Here is a 20,834-nt window from a genome sequence, read left to right as displayed (position 1 = left end):
GATTTCGACTTTTTGCTTTATATTCACCAGCAGTGAACTCTTTTCCAAACGTTAAGACAACGGACTCTTCAACCAAAGTAACGGAGACCCGAGATGAAGGTGTCTCCACAAATACGCAAGCGAAATCGACCCCAAACCGAATTCCACGGTGCCCCACCCGCTCCTGCTCCCCAGCGCTCCCCCCCCCCCGGCTCAACCCCAAGCAAGCAAGGCTCGCGACCACTCCCTCGGTGGCGCGAGGGTCCCCAGGCCCAGGATCCTTCCCGTGGGGGCTGGCTGATGAACCGTCAGAGAAGCAGCCGCTCTCACCCTCGGCGAGAAGGGCCGTGCACACGGAAATGAAGACGATGAGCAGCGTGTCCGCGAACATGGTGCTCATCTCGCACTCTCCTCTCTGCACTCCCACCCGCCAGGGGGGAAGCGCTCGAGAGTCTGCAAAAACTAAACGACAACGACTTCCCTGGATTTCTGGGCCACCGAGTAAACCTCTCTGACAGACTAGAGTCACACTTCCGCTTCCGGGGCACAGCGCCGGAAGGGCTACTTCCGGAGAGACGCGTGGCCCGGCGAATCCGGCGAGAACCAAGCGGGCTTGGGGGCTGGGGCTCAGACCGAATCTCGCGAGAGCTGGGACTGGCGCTTCCGCGGCGGAACTACGATGACGGGACTTCGCCTGGTGGCGCTTACTCGAGGGGCTGGGTCGTGGCCGCTCTTCGTCTCGACCGAAATGCTCTTGGGTGCACTCGGCTGCGCTTCTGCTTCAGCCCTACCTCTGAAGCCGTTTAGGTAGTTTACTGAACGCCACGGATTTGGACCTGGGCGCGGGCTCGAAGGAACTCCCGCCCTAGCGAAGGAGAGACACTTGTACTTATGGTGTGGTTAGGGTTTTACTGGCGGTATGGCCAGAGCGCTGCGGTGACCCAGGTGACGCGGTGGCCGGAGACAGCTGTTGAAGTCGAAGCAGAGTAGTGGGAGTGCTTGGCGGGGGCGGTGCGCAGAGGCACGTGGGTGCTGGAGAACACGCGGTGTGTAGCGGGGCCGTGATGATGGGTCTGGAGGACGGGTCATGAGCTCAAATGCCTCCAGCGGTTGCAGGCTGGACAGGAGGAAACGGTGGGAGGTAGTAGCGTAGTAAGGGAGCGATGATTTTATTCGACAGTAGCAGGTGGTACGCGTATCCAGGCAGTTTCCCTGGGAGAAGGAGCACCCAGTTTTCGTGATCTTCCCATTTTCCAGGAAAACCCAGAAATCCTGTTTTTATGTGAAAGAATTGATAAATGCTGGTAACTCGTTCAAGTTTTTAAATGCCGCATAGGTTAAAGGAAGTGTCTTAGAAGCTTGGTTTCAGCCTGTGTAGAGGTTTTCAGCTTTTTAGGCTGATTGGGTTTGTGTGAGTGTATTTGTGTTTATGACAATCTGGAAGCTGGCCAAGTGTCTTCCCTTGACTTGTACTTTGTATCATGTATCATTGGTTCTTTTCTCTTAAACTCCAGTGTACTTAGAGTTCTTTTATAACGCTTCTCTCTCTCTCTCTCTCTCTCTCTCTCTCTCTGTGTGTGTGTGTGTGTGTGTGTGTGTGTGTGTGTGTGTTTTACAAGACTTTTTAGTTCTATGTGCATTTTTTGTTTCTAATACTTAGCAGCAGAGAGCCTGTCTCTCTCTTCTTTAATTTATTTAAAAGATTTTATTTATTTGTTTGTCAGAGAGAGCGCACAGGCACACAGAGTGGCAGGCAGAGGCAGAGAGAGAAGCAGGTTCCCCGGTGAACAAGGAGCCTGATGCAGTACTTGATCCCAGAATCCTGGGATCATGACCTGAGTCGAACGCAGTGGCTTAACCGACTGAACCACCCAGGTGCCCCCGAGCCTGTCTCTTTTTTTAAGATTTATTTATTCATTTGTTTGACAGACCACAAGTAGGCAGAGAGGTAGGGAAGCAGGCTCCCTGCTGAGCAGAGAGCCTGATTCCAGGCTCAATCCCAGGACCCTGGGATCATGACCTGAGCCGAAAGCAGATGCTTTAACCCACTGAGCCACCCAGGCACCCCCCCCCCCCGCCCCATCTCTTTTTAATAGTGAATTTCTTCTATATGGCAGCCACAGTGATAGGTACTGTAACGTCAAAGAGAGTGACTAAAATACTATTTCTGACTTTCAGGGTTCTCCTTGGATGTTATATATTACATAATAAGGTATAATCAGGGTATTCGTAAAATGTTACGGGAGCATTGGATGTAGGCAAAATTGCTTCTTCTTGGAGGAGTTGGGGAAGGCTTCACGTTTGAGCTAGATCATAATATGACTAAAAGTTACAATAGGGTAGATTTTTAATCACTCATGGTAAATACTGAAGCACTAAAAGAGCATTTCTCTTTTTTTTTTAATTGAAGTATAGTTAACAACACAATGTTACATTAGTTTCAGGTGTGCAAGGTATGATTCCACAACTCCATTAAAATATACTCACCGCAAATTGAGCTACCATCTGTCAAGAAGAGCATGACCTTTGAAATCAGACCTGGTGTTCAATTCTAGCTCTGCCACGTAATTGATTTCTGTCCTTGAGCATCTTATTTAGTCCTTAAACCTGAGTTTCCTTATTTGCAAAAAGTGTAATAATAAAGCAGCTGCATAAACCTTGCAGAGATTAAGTGAGAAAGGGTATAGTATACAGTATTTAAAGCCGTGCCTGACACAGTTGATCAAATCCAACATGCTATTGATCTAAAGATGAAACAGTATTTTATATACTACTAGGAAAGAAAAACAACTAGTTAAACCATGACACACCTTTGATTATAAGATGCATTCTATTGAGAAGTGTTTAAATTTGAGGGGAAAAGTATCACAATCAACAAGATACAGTAATAAGAGGTATTTTAATTGTTCCTATGTGAAAGTTTACTACAGAACTGTGGGCTGCCAGGATAACATGTCCTTCTCTCGGGCGACAGTATTGTAACCCTGTTCCCCTCATTGAAGAACAGTACTAGAGGCAAGTTAAAATAACATGTTTTCTACATTTACCATATTCCTTTATCACATTTCCAAGTTCTCTAAGCTTTCAGTGGTATTAATTTTTGGATTTCAAAAGTTTTCCCCACGAGGACCGCCCTTTCAGACTTTACTGTCCATTACAAGGCTTTTGTCCTGACACTTCCCTTTTACCCTTCTCTGGGGTAGGATTCGCTATTTGATGTACCCATGTCTGCCCCCTCCCGCCTCAGTTTATACTTTATGTTGTGGTGCACCCTCAAGTCACTTGCGGAAGGTGAATGGGAGCTAACCTTTCAGTGTGCTTATTAGAAGTATTAGTAATAATACTATTTGTAAACAGATATTTAGTATTAGGCTAGGGATCGTAAAAGATAATGAGAGAGATTAAATCCCTGCTTATAACAGGTATAAATGGGTATGGGCAACTTCTCAGCCTCACTTTAAATTTGTAGAGATAAAAGTGCCTGCCTTCCAGAGCTGCTTTGAGGTTTATATAGAATGAGAGCAAAGTTCTGAGGTCAGACAACCTATCTTCAAATCTTTTGTTTCACCACTCCATTAAATGTGTAATTTTAAGCGAATCCTTTCACTGCACTCTGCCTTGTTTTTATTTTTTTTTATTACATAATGGCATAATAATAATAGTGCCTAAGTCCAAAGGGTCTTTTTTTTTTTTTTTAATTTATTTTAGAGAGTGGGAGTGGGAGGAGGAGCAGTGGGAGAGGAGAGAGAACATCCCAAGTAGCCTCCACACTGAGCACAGACCTGGATGTGGAGCTTGATCCCACAACCCCTAGATCACAACCCAAGCCAGAATCATGAGTCAGACACCCAACCTACTGAGCCACCCAAAGGATTTTTTTTTTTAAAGATTATGTGAGGAAAGTGTTTAGAATAGTACCAAGTCTCACATTAAGTGTTAACTGTTATTATTATAATTAACTGTTATTATTATTAGTTGTATTAAACCACCCAGCTCATAATCTTTGAACAAGTTTTTTCATTCTGTCCATTTTCCCTGGATTCTTGTTCTCTTCAAAAGCTTCAGTTACCATTTGTCTACTGGTGATCCGTAAAATAGCTGTAACTGTAGCCTAAGTTCTTCCCTGATTTTCATACCTGATATCTAACTGCCAAGTGGGCGTTTACATTTGGAGATTCCAAACTAAACCTCTGCAGTTCTTTTTTTTTTTCCTTTTCGTAATTTGACAGATCACAAGTAGGCAGAGAGGCAGGCAGAGAGGGAGGGGGAAGCAGGCTCCCCACCAAGCAGAGAGCCCAACGTGGGGCTTGATCCCAGAACCCTGGGATCATGACCTGAGCCAAAGGCAGAGGCTTAACCCACTGAGCCACCCAGGTGCCCCCAAACCTCTGCAGTTCTTTTACTCAAACCTCAGTCTTCCCTTCTTATTCTCCTAATGAGTAGCGCCATCATGTACATAGTCTTTCAACCTGGAAAACAGGAACTATCCTCATTAACTCCCTCTTCTTTATCCTACACATCTAACCGCTGATTGTGATAAATTCTCTCTGCTTCATTTCTCTTTCCCCCACATCTTTCAACTCCTACTATACTTCAGCTCAGGTTCCATTGTCTTCCTTTGCATCACAGCCTTCTAACTGGTTGTTCTCTAGTTAGACACCCAGCTGTCCCCTCCAAACCATTCTTTTATGTGGCCAATAGTGCTCTTTCTTGAATACAAAGATTTTCCCCACTACACTGGCAGGACTAGATAAAGACCTTCAGAAACTAGCACTGAAAAGATTATGAGGATACTTCCCAAAATATACTTTAAAATAAAACAAATGCTAAAGTGAAATGTGAGTTTATTACCTTTGGGAGTAATTATTTTTTCAGAGAATTTTCACTCCATAAGTGTGTGTCCCAGCTATGTGTCTAATCTGCCTTTTGGGTAAGCCAGCACTGTGAGCACAGAGACAGGGTCTCGTTTACTTCTGCATCCCCAGCTTTTGGAGCATGGTCGGCCACAGAGAAGTTTCCCAATATAGAGTGAATAAATGATACTGTTGGGAGAGAGAACAATAGGTTGGACAAATATCTTAGAAGAATGGGGAATTTTAGCTGGATCTTGAAGAAAAAGTAAAATTAGGATGTGGAATAAGTAGTGATCGAAAGCATTGAATTGGGAATGAGAAAGAGGGAGGACATCATAGCTTGTGTTTAGTTGAAACAACCAATATGTGCGAAGAGGCTTTCTGTTTAGTGGAAATAGAATTGATTAGGCAAAGTGACTGGATTATATCGGTAAGAGGTACATGGTTGAACTTCAGGAGATCCATAAATCTGAAATTGTAGACAGAACTTTGTATGTGCATTTTTCCCCTGAATTAAAGATTCATAGTTAAAAATTCTCAAAGAAGTTTACAAACCAATAAATGTTAAGTTGTATGTTGCATATTTGAGAGACTGAAAAATCTTAAGATTGATTCTATAACCAGTTAGTGTTCAAAAATTTTTGCTACAGTACTCCTTAGGAGCAGAAGGGAGGGAATGAGAGCCTGAGATGTGGAGATAGAGCCTGAAGATGAGGAATTTTAACCGTATATGTGAATTTTGTGTTAAGGGATTGGTATCAATGTTTCTAATGACCAGGGAACTCTTAATTCAGGGCTGCTCCTTTCAGTAGGCAAAGAGTTGGGGCATCAAATTGAAAAGGAAAAATTAAAATTAATCTGTTTGCAGATGATATGATCTTATATGTAGAAAACCCTAAAGATTCCACATACAAAAGCAACTGTTGGAAGTAGTAAGCAGGGGCACCTGGGTGGCCCAGTCGGTTGAGCATTCGACTCTTGGTTTAGGCTCAGGTTTTGATCCCAGGGTCGAGATCAAGTCCTGTATTGGGCTCTGCGCTGAGTACAGAGTCTACTTGGGATTTTCTCTCCCTCTGCTCCTGCCACTACTCATGCATGTGTGCTCTCTTTAAAAGAAATCTTTAAAAAAAAATTAAAAAAAAAAAAAGAATTAGTAAACAAATTAAGCAGAATGGTAGAATACAAAATCCACACACAAAAATCAGTTGTTTTTCCTTAACAGTGAATAATCCAAAAAGGAAATTAAGAAAACAATTCCATTTTCAATAGCATCAAAAACAAAATACCTACAAATAATTTGAGCCAGGAAGGCAAAAGATTTGTAGACTGAAATTTAGAGAAGATGCAAATGAATGAAAGGCATTTTGTGTCCATGGATTAAAGCACTATGCTAAGATGTCAGTACTACTCTAAACAGCCTCCGGCTTCAGTGCAATCCCTGTCAAAATTCCAGTATTTTTTGCAGAATTGGAAAATCCATCCTAAAATTCCTATAAAACCTCCAAGTATCCGGAGTAGCCAAAGCAATCTCGAAGAGAAAGAATGAAGTTGGAAGTCGCACACGTCCTCTTTTCAAAACTTAATTTCAAGCCTCGGTAATCAAAAATGTATGGTACTGTCATAAAGACAGACATATAAACCAGTAAAATAGAATAGAGAACCCCCCAAATAAAGCCTTGCTTATAAGAACAGTTTTTTAAATAAATGATGTTCAGAAAACTGGACATCCACATGCAAAAGAATGAAGTGAGAGTTTTATGCCATATACAGTATGGGTCAGAGAACTTAAGCATAGGAGATAAAACTATAAAACTCAGAAGAAATCACAGGGGAAAAACTTAATGATGTTGGATTTGGCAATTTATTGCATATGACACCAAAAGTGTGGGCAACAGCAAAAAATAATAAATTGGATTTTATTGAAATCTAAAACTTGTGCATGAAAAGATACAATGAACAGAGTGAAAAGTCAATTTGAGGGATACCCGAATGGCTCAGTGGGTTAGTCCATTACCTTCAGCTCAGGTCATGATCCTGGGGTTCTGGGATCAAGTACCGCATCAGGCTCCTTGCTTGGCGGGGATTCTGCTTCTCTCTCTGCCTCTGCCTGCTTCTGTGCATTCTCTCTCTCTCTCTCTCTGATAAATAAATAAATAAAGTCTTTAAAAAAAAAGGCAATTTGAAATTGGAGAAAACGTTTGCAAATCATACACTGATAGTAGATTAAAATCCAAAATATATGAAAAACTACAACTCAACAACAGCAAAACAAGCCAAAAATGAACAAAAGACTTAGACATTTCTTCAAGGAAGATCTACACTACAAATGGCCAATAAGCACGCAAAGGGATGCTCAACATCACTAATTAGGGGAATTCAAATCAAGACTACGAGATGCCACATCAAACCCAGTAGAAAGGCAGTTATTCAAAACAAAACAAAATAATCTGTTGGCAAAGATGTAGAGCAATTAGAACACTTTCACATTGCTAGGGGGCAATGGTGCAACCACTGTGGGGAAAAGTATGGTATTTACCCAAAATATTAAACAGAATTACCAAATGATAAGGGCACCTGGGTGGCTCAGTTGGTTGAGTGTCTAACTCTTGATTTTGGCTGAGGTCGTGATCACATGAGTGAAGGAGCTAGGGACTGGGGGACTGGGAAGAGGGAAGAATGGACTTTTGTTTAATAGGTATGGAGTTTCAGTGTGGGAAGATGAAAAAGTTCTGGAGATGGATGGGGGAGGGTGATCGTTGCACAGGAATGTGAATGTACTTAATACATTCACATTCATGAACTGAGCCTCTAGACCTAGTTAAAATGGTGAACTTGATGTTATATGTATGTTACCATAATTTTATTTTTTAAAAGATTTGTTTATTTTATTTGAGAGAGAGACCAAAGCAGACTGCACAGAGCGTGGAGCCCAGCACAGGGCTCGATCTCACCACCCTGAGATCATGACCTGAATTGATCAAGAAACAGCCGCTTAGGCAACTTCGCTACCCAGGCACCCCATATGAGCACTCTTTAATATCAAGATCTGAAAACAACTCAAATGCCTATCTACACATAGAGGAATAGATGATATAACAAATAAATTAGGAATAAAAGTGTATTCAAACAGCACTACAAATGAATGTATTGCAGTTATATGCCACAACAAGCATTAATCCTAGCAATATAATATTGAGTGGAAGGTTTAAGTCCTTAAGAATTACAGGATGTGGTAGACTTTGTATAAAGGTCATCATGAGAAATGCAATAGAGGATCAAAGAGGTGAATGTACATGTGAGTTCATATCTTAGTTCTCAAGTTGGTGGAGATTTCATAGATTTTTAATAAAGATTTTATTTATTTATTTGGAAAGGGAGCATGAGGATGGAGGGTCAGAGGGGAAATGCAGACTCCCTACCAAGCAGGTAGCCCGATGCGGGGCTCGATCCCCGGACTCCAGGATCATGACCTGAGCCAAAGGCAGTTGCTTAACCAACTGAGCCAACCAACCAACTAAGCTTTCATTTTAAAATGAAAGACCAATGGGGTGCCTGGGTGGCTCAGTGGGTTAAAACCTCTGCCTTCAGCTCAGGTCATGATCTCAGGGTTCTGGGATCGAGTCCCACATTGGGCTCTCTGCTTGACGAGGAGCCTGCTTCCTCCTCTCTCTCTGCCTGCCTCTCTGCCTACTTGTGATCTCTGTCTGTCAAATAAACAAATAAAATCTTTTAAAAATTTAAAAAAAAAAAAATGAAAGACCGAATCAATGCTTGAGGGCCTTGAACACAATGATGAGAATGTGCCATGAACCAAGAATAATGATGAATCTAATTCTCTGCATCTGAGTTATTTAAAAAAAAAAAAAAATTCCTCCTATGTTCAACTCCCTATCTGTTATAAGAAGAAGAAAGTAGGGAAGCTGGGGAGTAATCTTTTAAACTACTTACAATGGGGGCACCAGAGTGGCCCAGTCACTTGAGCATCCAACTCTTGATTTTGGCTCAGGTCAAGATCTCAGAGTCATGAGACAGAGCCACCACCTGGGGCCTTAAGATTCTTTCTCTCTCTCTGCCTCCCCGCCCAATTCTCTTACTTGCGCACTCTCTCAAAAAAAAAAATTTTTTTTTAATAAATAAATAATTTACTTTCAAGTAAAAATGATACTCTAGGAAAATGTCATGTTTCTTTTGGAGCCTCAAGTACCCTGTGATTGCCACTTTTGCCTGGGGCATTTAAGCATCTCAATTTTAGAAGATCAGTGACAGTGGAAAGTCACCCAAATATCTTGAGCTTGGTTGGGAGTTTTGTAAAATAACGAGTGTTTCTGTGGAAAAAAAAAAAAATTTTAGTCTGGCAACTTTACATAGGATTTATACATTCCTAAGAGAGATTGCTGTCAGAGAAACTAACTGTCAGGCCATCATCATGATGCAGTTTTCAAGTAAAGGGAGAATTGAACTAAATAAGTAGTATCAGCAGAAACTGCAAAGTAACTAAACAAAGAACTTTTACAGTGAAATAGGAATTCTTAGAACTAAATAAGATGAAGCAGGGGCACCTGAGTGGCTCAGCCGGTTAACCTCTGGCTTAGGTTATGGTCTCGGGGTCCTGGGATCAAGCCTTCTGTCGGACTCCTTGCTTGGCAGAAAGCGTACTTCTCCCCTCACCCTCTCCCTCTATGCAAGCTTACTCTCTATCAAATAAATAAAATCTTTAAAAAAAAAAAAAGGTGAAGTAAATAAGAATACTTCAGTATGAGGTTCCTGCCAGAGGTATTTCTAAGTTTTATGTGACCCAAAGCTTACAAAATTCTAGGTACTCGCTTTAAGAAAAACAAATGGAGGTGGTGCCTGGGTGGCTCAGTGGTTAAGTGGCTGCCTCCGGCTCAGGTCATGATCCCACAGTCCTGGGATCGAGCCCCATGTCGGTCTCCCTGCTCCTCCGTGCTCCTCTGGAAGCCTGCTTCTCCCTCTCCCACTTCCCCTGCTTGTGTTCCCTCTCTCGCTGTGTCTCTCTCTGTCAAATAAATAAAATCTTTTTTAAAAAATATGGCAAAATCAAAATAGGATCAAAATTAGATACAAGAGTGAATACTTATTTGAAAAGGGCTAGTTCAAGTAAGGATCCCAGAAACTCAATTTCATTAACTTCTTGGCAAATATGTCTCTGGGCTTTAACCTGTATGGGGACAAATCTGACACAGTGGCTGGAAGGGCAGTCTTTTAAGAGAGGAAAATATAAAAACTTCAGTCTTGGTAATAAACTTCTGTAATATTAGCTAGAAGGGGTCTTTGAAAAAAAATGCCAGAACAAAGCCACCTTCCTTTTCCCATGTGCAAATCTGGCTCATCTTAATAGAAGCCTAAAATCTGATGTGATTTTCCCTATTACAAATGCACACTGTCATGCTTACTCAGTATGCCTCTGTCATTGGCCGGTAATTCACTTTTACTCACTATTTAGACTCTTACCCTTCACCTTAGTGGTTCACTTTGCTGCCCAAAAGATGATGATTTCATTAACAGAGAAACATAAATAGCATAAGTGATACTGTTGACTGCCCACAGCTTCATTTCCCTGACTTCGGTCCTTTTTAGGAGCCCAGTCTTCAATTGACTTATGTACCTGGCAAAAGGCCTGTTTAGTGGGTACTTTCTTTTTTCTCTCTCTCTTTTTTTTTTCTTTAGACAATGTATTTATTTGTCAGAGGAAGGGAGAGAGCATGGGAGGGGTGGGTGGTTAGACAGGAAGAAGCAGGCTCCCTGCTGAACAAGGAGCCCAATGTGGGATTCAATCCCAGTGTCTGAGCAGCTGTTTAACTGACTGAGCCACCCAGGTACCCCTGTCTTAAGATATTTTTAAATTTTTCTTTCATTTTTGGGGCGCCTGGGTGGCTTAGTGGGTTGAGCTGCTGCCTTCGGCTCAGGTCATGATCTCGGGGTCCTGGGATCGAGTTCCGCGTTGGGCTTTCTGCTCAGCAGGGAGCCTACTTCCCTCTCTCTCTCTGCCTGCCTCTCCGTCTACTTGTGATTTCTCTCTGTCAAATAAATAAATAAAATCTTTTTTAAAAGTTTTTTTTCTTTCATTTTTTACTTTGACCATTGGTTGTTCAGTAGTATGTTGTTTAATCTTCGCATATTTGTGAATTTTCCAGTTTTCTTCTTGTAATTGATTTCTAGTTTCATACACTGTTTCAGAAAAGATGCTAGACATGATACTAAATTTCTTAAATTTATTAAGGCTTATTTCGTGGCCTAACATATGATCTCTCCTAGAGAACCTTCCATGTGCACTTAAGAAGAGTATGCATTCTGCTGCTGTTGGATATAATGTTTTCTAAATGTCTAAGCCTACCTGGTATAACATGTCGTTTAAGTGCAATGCTTTCTTAATGGATTTTCTGTCTCAATAATCTACCCATTGTTGAAAGGGGTTTTGAGGTCCCCTACTATATATTGCTGTTTCTTTCTATAGGTCTGTTAATATCTTTTGTATAAATTTAGGTGCTTCTGTACGTATATTATACAATGACCTTTTTTTTGTTTCTTATTACAGCCTTTGCCTTAAAGTCTATTTTACCTGATTTTAAGTATAGCTACTCCAATTTTCTTTTGATTTCCATTCACATGGAATACCTTTTTCCATCCTTTCAGTCTACATGTATTTATTTATTTGAGAGAGAGCATGAGTGGGGTGAGGAGCAGAAGGAGAAGGAGAAGCAGACTCCCAGCTGAGTAGGGAGCTTGACATGGAGCTCAATCCCAGGACTCCAGGATCATAACTTGAGCCAAAGGCAATGCTTAACTGATTGAGCCTCTCTGGTGCCCCAGTCCACATGTATTCTTAAAGCTCAACCGGGTCTCTTATAGATAGCATATAGTTGGGGTTTTTTAAAAAATCGATTTAGGGCGCCTGGGTGGCTCAGTGGGTTACGCCGCTGCCTTCAGCTCGGGTCATGATCTCAGGGTCCTGGGATTGAGTCCCGCATCGGGCTCTCTGCTCAGCAGGGAGCCTGCTTCCTCCTCTCTCTCTGCCTGCCTCTCTGCCTATTTGTGATCTCTCTCTGTCAAATAAATAAATAAAATCTTTAAAAAAAAAATCGATTTAGATACTTTGTCTTTTCCTTGGAGAATTTAGTCCATTTACATTTAAAGTAATTATGGATAGGTATGAACTTACTGTTGTCATATTGTTCATTATTTTCTGCCTATTTCATGAGTCCTTTATTCCTTTCTTCTCTTGTTCTCTTTGTGATTTGTTGATTTTCTGTGGCAGTATGTTTAGAGTCTTTTGTCATTAACTTTTGTGTATCTGCTTACAGATTTTTGATTACTGTGAGGTTTACATAAAACAGATATTTTGCTTTTATATCATTTTCCATTCAAAGAATTTTCCTATGAAATGTCTGTTTATACTACTCCCCATGTTGGTTTTTTCTTTCCCAGTTATTAACTGCTGTACTTCCACACATCCTTATTTTTGTCAGTAGCTTATAATTAGAGAGGTTCTCCCCTATTATTTTCCATGACTTTATGAAAGTCCTATATTTTTTACGAGATTTGCAATTTCACTTTCCAGACACTTTGGACTGAATTTGCAAATAAACTGATGGAGTCTGCTCAGATATGTCAAATGAGTCTGCTCAGATATGTTAAATGAGGAGGGATATTTGATGATTCATTTTATAAATGACTGGTTAATTGGTAAATATATGATAGGGAAACTTTTGCATCCTAGTACAGTCTCTTAACTGTGAGGACCTAAGTAACGAAACCCTGACTATTAAGGATCTCTTGCAGGTGTTTAGTGGGGTTCCAGTGAATCTCATCAGAGATAATGGATGTGAAATGCTTAGCATCTGTTCCTGGCACAAGCAGAATTGCTTCCTTAATTCTTTGTGTTGCCAAGGTATACTATAATATCACATTGCACAGTATTATGATTACCTAATTGTTTATGTAAGTCTATTTCTTGGTAGTCTTTGACTCCTAGAAGGTAGAAATGATTTTTTTTTAAGTTTTTATTTATTTATTTGACTGAGAGAGATCACAGGTAGGCAGAGAGGCAGGCAGAGAGAGGAGGAAGCAGGCTCCCCTCTGAGAAGAGAGCCCGAAGCAGGACTCGATCCCAGGACCTTGAGATGGTGACCTGAGCCCAAGGCAGAGGCTTAACCCACAGAGCCACCCAGCTGCCCAGAAATTATATCTAATTCATCTTTATGCTCTTGACACTCAGTAAATGCCTTGTACATGGTGAACATTCAAAACATGTTGAATGAGTAGGTAAAGGAATGAATGAATGGATATCTTCCTTGTCTTTTTTTTTTTTTTTTTTTACTATTTTTTCCATTATTTTATTTTATTTCTTGTCAGTGTTCCAAAACTCATTGTTTATGCACCACACCCACTGCTCCATGCAATACGTGCCCTCCTTAATATCCACCACCAGGCTCACCCAACCCCCCACTCCCCTTTCTTGTCTTTTTCTTTTTATGATAACATATCTCAGATTATCTATTAGCCTTCCACAAAATAAATTTATTTTAGGCCATGAGGCTATTTTATTTTGTGCCTTTAATTAAAAAATTTTTTAACAAGGCAAATACCCTTGTACTGATACGGAATGTTCTCCAAGATACAATGATAAAAACATAATGTAGAACAGTTTGTAGCATATGCTACTTTTTTTAAAAGAAGATTTTATTTATTTATTTGACAGAGGGAGGGGGAGTGCACAAGCAGGGGAAGCAGCGGCAGAGGGAGAAGGAGGAGCAGGCTCCCTGTGCAGCAGGGAGCCCTACGTGGGGCCCAGTCTCAGGACCCTGAAATCATGACATGAGCCAAAGGCAGATGCTTAACTGATTAAGCAACCCAGGCGCCCCTAAGAATAGACTATCGTTTTTTTCTTTTTTAAAGAGTTTATTTATTTGTTTGACAGAGATCACAAGTAGGCAGAGAGGCAGGCGGGGGGGGGGGGGGGTGATGCAGGCTCCCTGCTGAGCAGAGAGCCCGATGTGGGGCTCCATCCCAGGACCCTGAGATCATGACCTGAGCCAAAGGCAGAGACTTTAACCCACTGAGCCACCTAGGTGCCCCTGAAGGTTTTATTTTTAAGTAATCTCCATATCCAGCATGGGGCTCAAACTCAAAATCCCAGGGTCAAGGGACGCACAGTCCACTGACTAAGCCAGCCAGGCGCCCCTCATTTATCACGGGTTTTATGGTTACTCTTTCACATACACCTAAAATATGCCAAAATACCCCAAATTAAATTATCTATATAAAGTTTCTTCCTACAGCATAATAGATTCTGCCAGGGTTCTGCCTGCCTTTGGGTCTAACCTGTTGTATTCACTCTCCCAACATCCGGCTGCCTGATGTTTTCTGGCACCAAGAGCCTCTGCCATTGGAGCCTAACTGGGTTTAAACTTTGAAGGCAATTTGTCAATATATCAAAGCCCTTAAAGGTATGCATACTCTTTGATCCAGCAATAGGAAAAAATCGGGATGGGCCAAGAAGCATTTTTAAGGATGTTTTCATAACGATAAAGTTAAACATTTTTAAAAAGCAAAATATCTAAATGCTAAAAAAAGAGGACTGTTTAATACATTATAACAAATGTATGCAATGGAATACCATTCAGTATTTAAAATTATATAAATGTATGTTGAGGGGCGCCTGGCTGACTCAGCTCAGGTCATGATCTCGGTCGGGGTCCTGGGATGGAGCCCTGCATTGGACTTTCTGCTCAGCAGGGAGCCTGTTTCCCTTCCTCTCTCTGCCTGCCTCTCTACCTACTTGTGATCTCTGTCTGTCAAATAAATAAATAAAATCTTTTAAAAAATGTATATTGATTTCACTGCAAGTTTACAATATATTTTGTGACTCTATTGGTTCGTTGGTAAATATGTATTAGGGCAAACTTAGAATTTTATTTTAAGATTTTATTTATATTTTTGACAAAGAGCACAAGCAGGCAGAGTGGCAGGCAGAGGGAGAGGGAGAAGCAGGCTGAGCAGGTAGCCCAATGTGGGGCTCGATCCCAAGACCCTGGGATCATGACCTGAGCCAAAGGCAGATGCTTAACCGACTGAGCCACCCAGGCGCCCAAACTTAGCATTTTAGTGCAATCTCTTAGCTATGGGGACTTGGCAAATAGGATTTTAGCTAAGGGGCACCTGGGTGGCTCAGTAGGTTAAGGGTCTGCCTTCCGCTCAGGTCATGATGCCAGCACCCCCTGTGGTTGGTCTCCCTCTCCCTCTGCCCACTCCTCCCGCCATCTTTTTTTTTTTTTTTTTTTAAGATTTTATTTACTTATTTGACAGAGAGATCACAAGTAGGCAGAGAGAGAGGGGAAGCAGGCTCCCTGCTGAGCAGAGAGCCTGATGCGGGGCTCCATCCCAGGACCCTGAGATCATGACCTGAGCCAAAGGCAGAGGCTTAACCCACTGAGCCACCCAGGCACCCCTTTCCCCCCATCTTGTGTGCTTGCATGCACGCACTCTCTCTCTCACACTCTCTCTATGTATATATGAGAGAAATATATATAATGCATATATATATATATATATATATATATATATAATGCACAGGAAGACTTTTCAAATATTGACAGTAATTTGTAATTTATAGTCAATATTCTAGATCTTGCATCGGGTAGCAGATGTTTATTAGCCTATTAAAATAAATAATAAAAAAGAGGGTCAAGGATGAGAATGTTATAAGGGTCATGATCATTTCAAATCTGCACAGTTGAAGGCTGTTAAAGAAATAAAAGGGAAGGGGGGAACAGCCCAGAGGTTTTACACTGGATTGTTAATAGTTATCTCTGACTTAAACTTTAAGACTTATTGTTTTCTTTTTTACTCATTTAAGAATTTCTAATTTGTCTCTAACTCTATATTATGTAATGAAGATACTAAAAAGTCAAAACCATTGTGTTTAAGATTTAAAAGTATTCAGCAGGGGGCGCCTGGGTGGCTCAGTGGGTTAAGCCGCTGCCTTCGGCTCAGGTCATGATCTCAGGGTCCTGGGATCGAGTCCTGCATCGGGGTCTCTGCTCAGCAGGGAGCCTGCTTCCCTCTCTCTCTGTGCCTGCCTCTCCAACTACTTGTGATTTCTCTCTGTCAAATAAATAAATAAAATCTTAAAAAAAAAAAAAGTATTCAGCAGGGGCACCTGGGTTGCTAAATCGATTAAGCCTCTGCCTTTGGTTCAGGTCATAGTCCCAGGGTCCTGGGATCGAGCCCTGTGTCAGGCTTCCTGCTTAGTGGAGAACCTGCTTCTCCCTCTCCCTCTGTCCCTCCTCCCTCTATGTCAAATAAATAAAATATTTTTTAAAAATAAATAAAAGTATTCAGCAATAACAGCAACAGTGAAGCCTTACTCTCTTAAGTACACAAAACACTGTTGTCGGTATTGGCCAATTCTGTTCCTTTGTAGGGAATGCAGTACACTGGTTTGTGGGGTAGTTCACGTAGAATACAGCTGAATAGTTCTGTGAACAGTGGATAAGTTGTATTGGATTTGATTCATTTTTACCTGTGTCAGGGCACTTTTGCACAACAGTTGGAGAAAATGTTTTGTTGTTTACTACCTACTGTAGGAATGAAAGGAAGCCGTTGCCAGCTGTTAGGAAATACAAAGCTATTTGGGAAATCTCCTGGGTTGTAAGGTATTACTGATACAGTGATGCTGGAGTGTAGCTACTTTTCTAAGGAAAGGAGAAATTACAAATGTTATTGCTTAGTTAAATTGCTTTATATTAAAGTAGAACTGCAGATGTAACTTACTTAAATTTTCCCAGTTTCGGGGCGCCTGGATAGCTCAGTTGTTAAGCGTCTGCCTTTGGCTCAGGTCATGATCCTGTGGTCCTGGGATGGAGCCAACATCAGGCTCCCTGCTTGGTGGGAAGCCCGCTTCTGCCTCTGCCTGTCTCTCCCCCTGCTTTCGTTCCCTCTCTTGCTGTGTCTCTTTCTGTCAAATAAATAAATAAAATCTTTTAAAAATAAATAAATAAATTTTCCCAGTTTCTAATAGTGAAGCCAAAGTTTATTTTTTTTTTAAAGATTTATTTATTTGACAGACAGAGATCATAAGTAGGCAGAGAGGCAGACAGAGAAAGAGGGGGAAGCAGGCTCCCCGCTAAGCAGAGCCTGATGCAGGAGTTTGATCCCAGGACCCTGAGATCATGACCTGAGCCAAAGGCAGAGGGTTAACCCACTGAGCCACCCAGGTGCCCCAGCCAGAGGTTACTTTGGCTTCAACTGGCGTGGTTAGATGTCTCTTCTATATATTCCTTAGTACTTTCCTTAGCATCACATTTTTTGTCATGGCTTATTCAAGGACTTGTTTTTCTTTTCTTTCTGGATTGTAAGCTCAGTTAGAGTAGGAATGATATCTGTCTTACTGGCACATAATAGAAACTCAATATATTTTTTAAGATTTTATTTATTTATTTGACAGAGATCACAATTAGGCAAAGGGGCAGGCAGAGAGAGAGAGAGGGGGAAGCAGACTCTCCACTGGGCAGAGAGCACGATGCGGGACTTGATCCCAGGACCCTGGGATCATGACCTGAGCTGAAGGTAGAGGCTTTAACCCACTGAGCCACCCAGGTGCCCCTAGAAACTCAATATTTAATGAAAGAATGTATAAATGAAGGGATGGATACAGTTCCAACTTAGAGCTAGGACATAAAGAGCAGGGGCTTTAAAAGCATAATAGAGACATTCCTTACACATTGATAGAGAGGTGTATGTTACATTTAAGGTTTAAGTGCTTGTTACATTTAACGTACATTTGGATTTAAGGTGAAATATTTATGTTTGTAGTTGACACCAACTGCAGTAAGTGAAATGCCAAGATAAGAATATTCTAGTAAAAGTCCCTGTGAGGAGTAAGAATGTAAAGAAAGTGACAGGCTACAATGTCACAGTTATATAACTTCATCAATTAAAAGATGAATAGGGGCGCCTGGGTGGCTCAGTGGGTTAAAACCTCTGCTTTGGGCTCAGGTCATGATCTCAGGGTCCTGGGATCAAGCTCTGCATTGGGCTTTCTGCTCAGCGGGGAGCCTGCTTCCTCCTCTCTCTCTGCCTGCCTCTCTGTCTACTTGTGATCTCTGTCTGTCAAATAAATAAATAAAATCTTTAAAAAAGATGAACAAATTGAAATTATACAATTTAAATAGCTGATAAGATTACATAGTTCATTATTGGTCATTCCAGACTGTGAGCCAGGTCTCCTGATTTGCTAGTCTAGTTCTCCACCAGACTACAAGAAAGATTGACGATCACCTAAGTTTAGGGAAAGAAGCACAGAGATAATCTTGTTTTTCAAACTTGCTGGTCCAGAGTCGTCCTCCAGCCACAAAGACCAACAGAAATGGGGGATCATTAAGAATGGCCTTGTAGATGAAACAAAACAAGACTTCACATTTGGAGTACTATCTGCAGTTCTGTGTCCATGCCACGGGAAAAATACACTGAAGCCAAAGAAGAGCCTTAGGAGGAAGTGAAATTGACCTGACGGAAGGATGGAGAACAGGATAAAGACATGATGTTTTCGACTGAGCTGTCACAAGAAAGTCTAGCTGTTGGCACTGCTCCTGAGACTTTGAAGTTGTCAGCATAGAGGAAAATGAGATCCTTCCACAAAATAGCCATGGCTGCTGCTGTTGGACATTCTGTCGTGAATTACATAATCCATGAAACTGATCCGGTATGTTCATTCATACTTTTTTTTTTTTAAGATTTTATTTATCTATTTGACAGAGAGATCACAAGGAGGCAGAGAGGCAGGCAGAGAGAGAGGGGGAAGCAGGCTCCCTGCTGAGCAGAGAGCCCCATGCAGGGCTCCATCCCATGACCCTGGGATCATGACCTGAGCCTAAGGCAGAGGCTTTAACCCACTGAGCCACCCAGGCGCCCCCATGCATACGGTTTTGTTTATAAAACTCTTTTTCTTTTCATTTAAAGCTCCCTTTATCCCTAAAATCACCAGCATGGAGAGGAGAACATGAATGCCTAATTGTTTCCTTCTCTGGTGACAAACGGTGGGGCTTTGGGTAATAGAATGACACACTTGGAGGCCCGTCCTCTATTGATCTTCATTTCATTCCAAGTCCTGTGTTGTTAACAGATGAGAGATCCCTGCCCCACAGTTACAACTATCAACTGCCCGTGTCTTTTATTCATTTTCTCTTTTGGGCCGGTGAATACTTTTCCGTGTAAACACGTCTAGATTTATAATACCCATTGTGGAAACTGTTTTGCGATACTGTCCTCAGAGCATTCAAAAGATACATATTTTAAGTATCCTAAAATAAACAAATAAATTATCCCTTTGTTTCACATCTGTGTTGTGTTCTGTTTCTTGTTGAAAGTTATCAGATGTCAGCCTTCAGCCTTTTTTTGAGGGTTTGTTTCTTCTTTAATCTTTTGTATTTAACTTTTAATATTCTCCTTTCCCACATATTTTTTCAAAGCTCTAATATTTATTTCATATTTATTTGAAAGCTTAAGCGATTTTGCAATATTAATATGTGCATTTTTCAGGAGATAGCAAAAACTGACCCAACTCTTCCATAGGTGAAGTTATTCTAAAAAAACTTTGCAAAGAATATTCAAAACTGAATAATAACACTAAACTTCTGTTAATGATTAGCTCCTCAGGAGGGAATTAAAGAGGATATTCCCATTCTATAAAAAAAAATCTCTGCATTGTTTCATATTTTTGTACTAAATACAACTTTTTCAGCCAGAAAACAATTATAGTAAGTTATTAATGACTGCATATTAAACATGAGACATTTATCTAATATAAAGCTGAAGTCAATAAATATCCTGCTCCATGTAAATAGGGCTCTTAGGATTTTCTCCAAGGTAGTGAAATACTGTTTATTTCCTTGTAAGAGACAATTTCTTGTTTTGACGCTTGGTTACTGTAGAGAAACATTTCTTAGGGTGAGTTCCACAATACACTGGTTCTGCCTGTTAGTGACAGGCAAACTGGGTAAAAAAGGATTCTCTGGTTTGGTAAGTTTCTTAAGTGCAGTAATTCCAGGGCGCTAAGCATGCTGATGGACCTTGGGACTCTCCGAGAAGCTAAGTGGGAACATAGCAGTGCATAGGTATGTGTTCCCAGTATCATTTCTCCTCCCAGAACCACTGTTCCAAGTCATATATTTTGGGAAACACTGCTTTATGGTATTCAAGAAATAGTTTTTTTTTTTTTAATGACTTTTTCTTTTTAAGATTTTATTTATTTTATTTTATTATTTTGGTGGGAGGAGAGTGACAGCATGAGCAGGAGTGGTGTGTAGAAGGGAGAGGCAAAGAGAGAAGCAGACTTCCTGCTGAGCAAGGAGCCTGACATGGGGTGATCCCAGGACCCTGAGATCATGACCTGAGCTGAAGGCAGACACTTAATGACTAAGCCACCGAGGTGCCGCCCCCCCCCCCTTTTTGACAGAGAGATAGCACAAGCAGGCAGAGGAACAGTCAGAGAAGGAGAAACAGGCTCTCTGCCAAGCAGGGAGCCAGATTCAGACCGATCCCAGGACCCCAGGACCATGACCCGAGCAGAAGGCAGATGCCCAGGAAAGAGTTCTTTTCATAGTGAGGGGTAATGAGGAGCTCTACTTCTTACTTAGCATAGGATTTATCCGTATCTAAAGATACAACGACTGGGGCACCTGGCTGGTTCAGTCCCCTAAGCATCTGCCTTCAGCTCAGCTTATGATCTCAGGGTCCTGGGATCCAGCCCTGAGTGGGCCTCCCTGTTCAGTGGGGAGCCTGCTTCTCCCTCTCTCTCTGCTCCTTCCCCTCCCCACACCGCCACTCGTGCTCTCTCCCTCCCTTAGTCTCTCTCAAAATCGTAAAAAAAATAAATAAATAAATAATAATAATAATCATTGTACATTGTTTTTGAGCGAGACCTAGATTATTTAAAGTTGGGGAGAATTCACTGCGGAAAGTATCAGAGCCTGGAATCTCATT

The 20,834-nt window shown here is 41.4% G+C and overlaps 1 protein-coding gene and 1 long non-coding RNA gene across 2 annotated transcripts in view; one reads left to right on the top strand and one right to left on the bottom strand.

Moving 5' to 3' along the window:
- TMCO1 (transmembrane and coiled-coil domains 1) overlaps window positions 1-1,421 on the bottom strand; it is a 43,875-nt gene extending 42,454 nt beyond the window's left edge. Inside the window, exon 1 of the mRNA XM_082702303.1 lies at window positions 310-1,421. Coding sequence (XP_082558429.1) covers window positions 310-379 — 70 coding nt within the window. The 5' untranslated portion in view covers window positions 380-1,421. The remainder of the gene's footprint in view (window positions 1-309) is intronic.
- On the top strand, window positions 635-18,551 carry LOC309849599. Its single transcript, XR_014303777.1, has 2 exons — window positions 635-786; window positions 18,189-18,551. It is a non-coding gene; the product is annotated as an uncharacterized lncRNA (long non-coding RNA).
- Window positions 18,552-20,834: the final 2,283 nt, after the last annotated feature.

The sequence above is a fragment of the Mustela nivalis genome (genome assembly GCF_964662115.1).
Source record: "Mustela nivalis genome assembly, chromosome: 16".
Classification (NCBI taxonomy): domain Eukaryota; kingdom Metazoa; phylum Chordata; class Mammalia; order Carnivora; family Mustelidae; genus Mustela; species Mustela nivalis.
The sequence above is the reverse complement of the archived record's forward strand: the minus strand, read 5'-3'. Positions and strand labels throughout refer to the sequence as shown.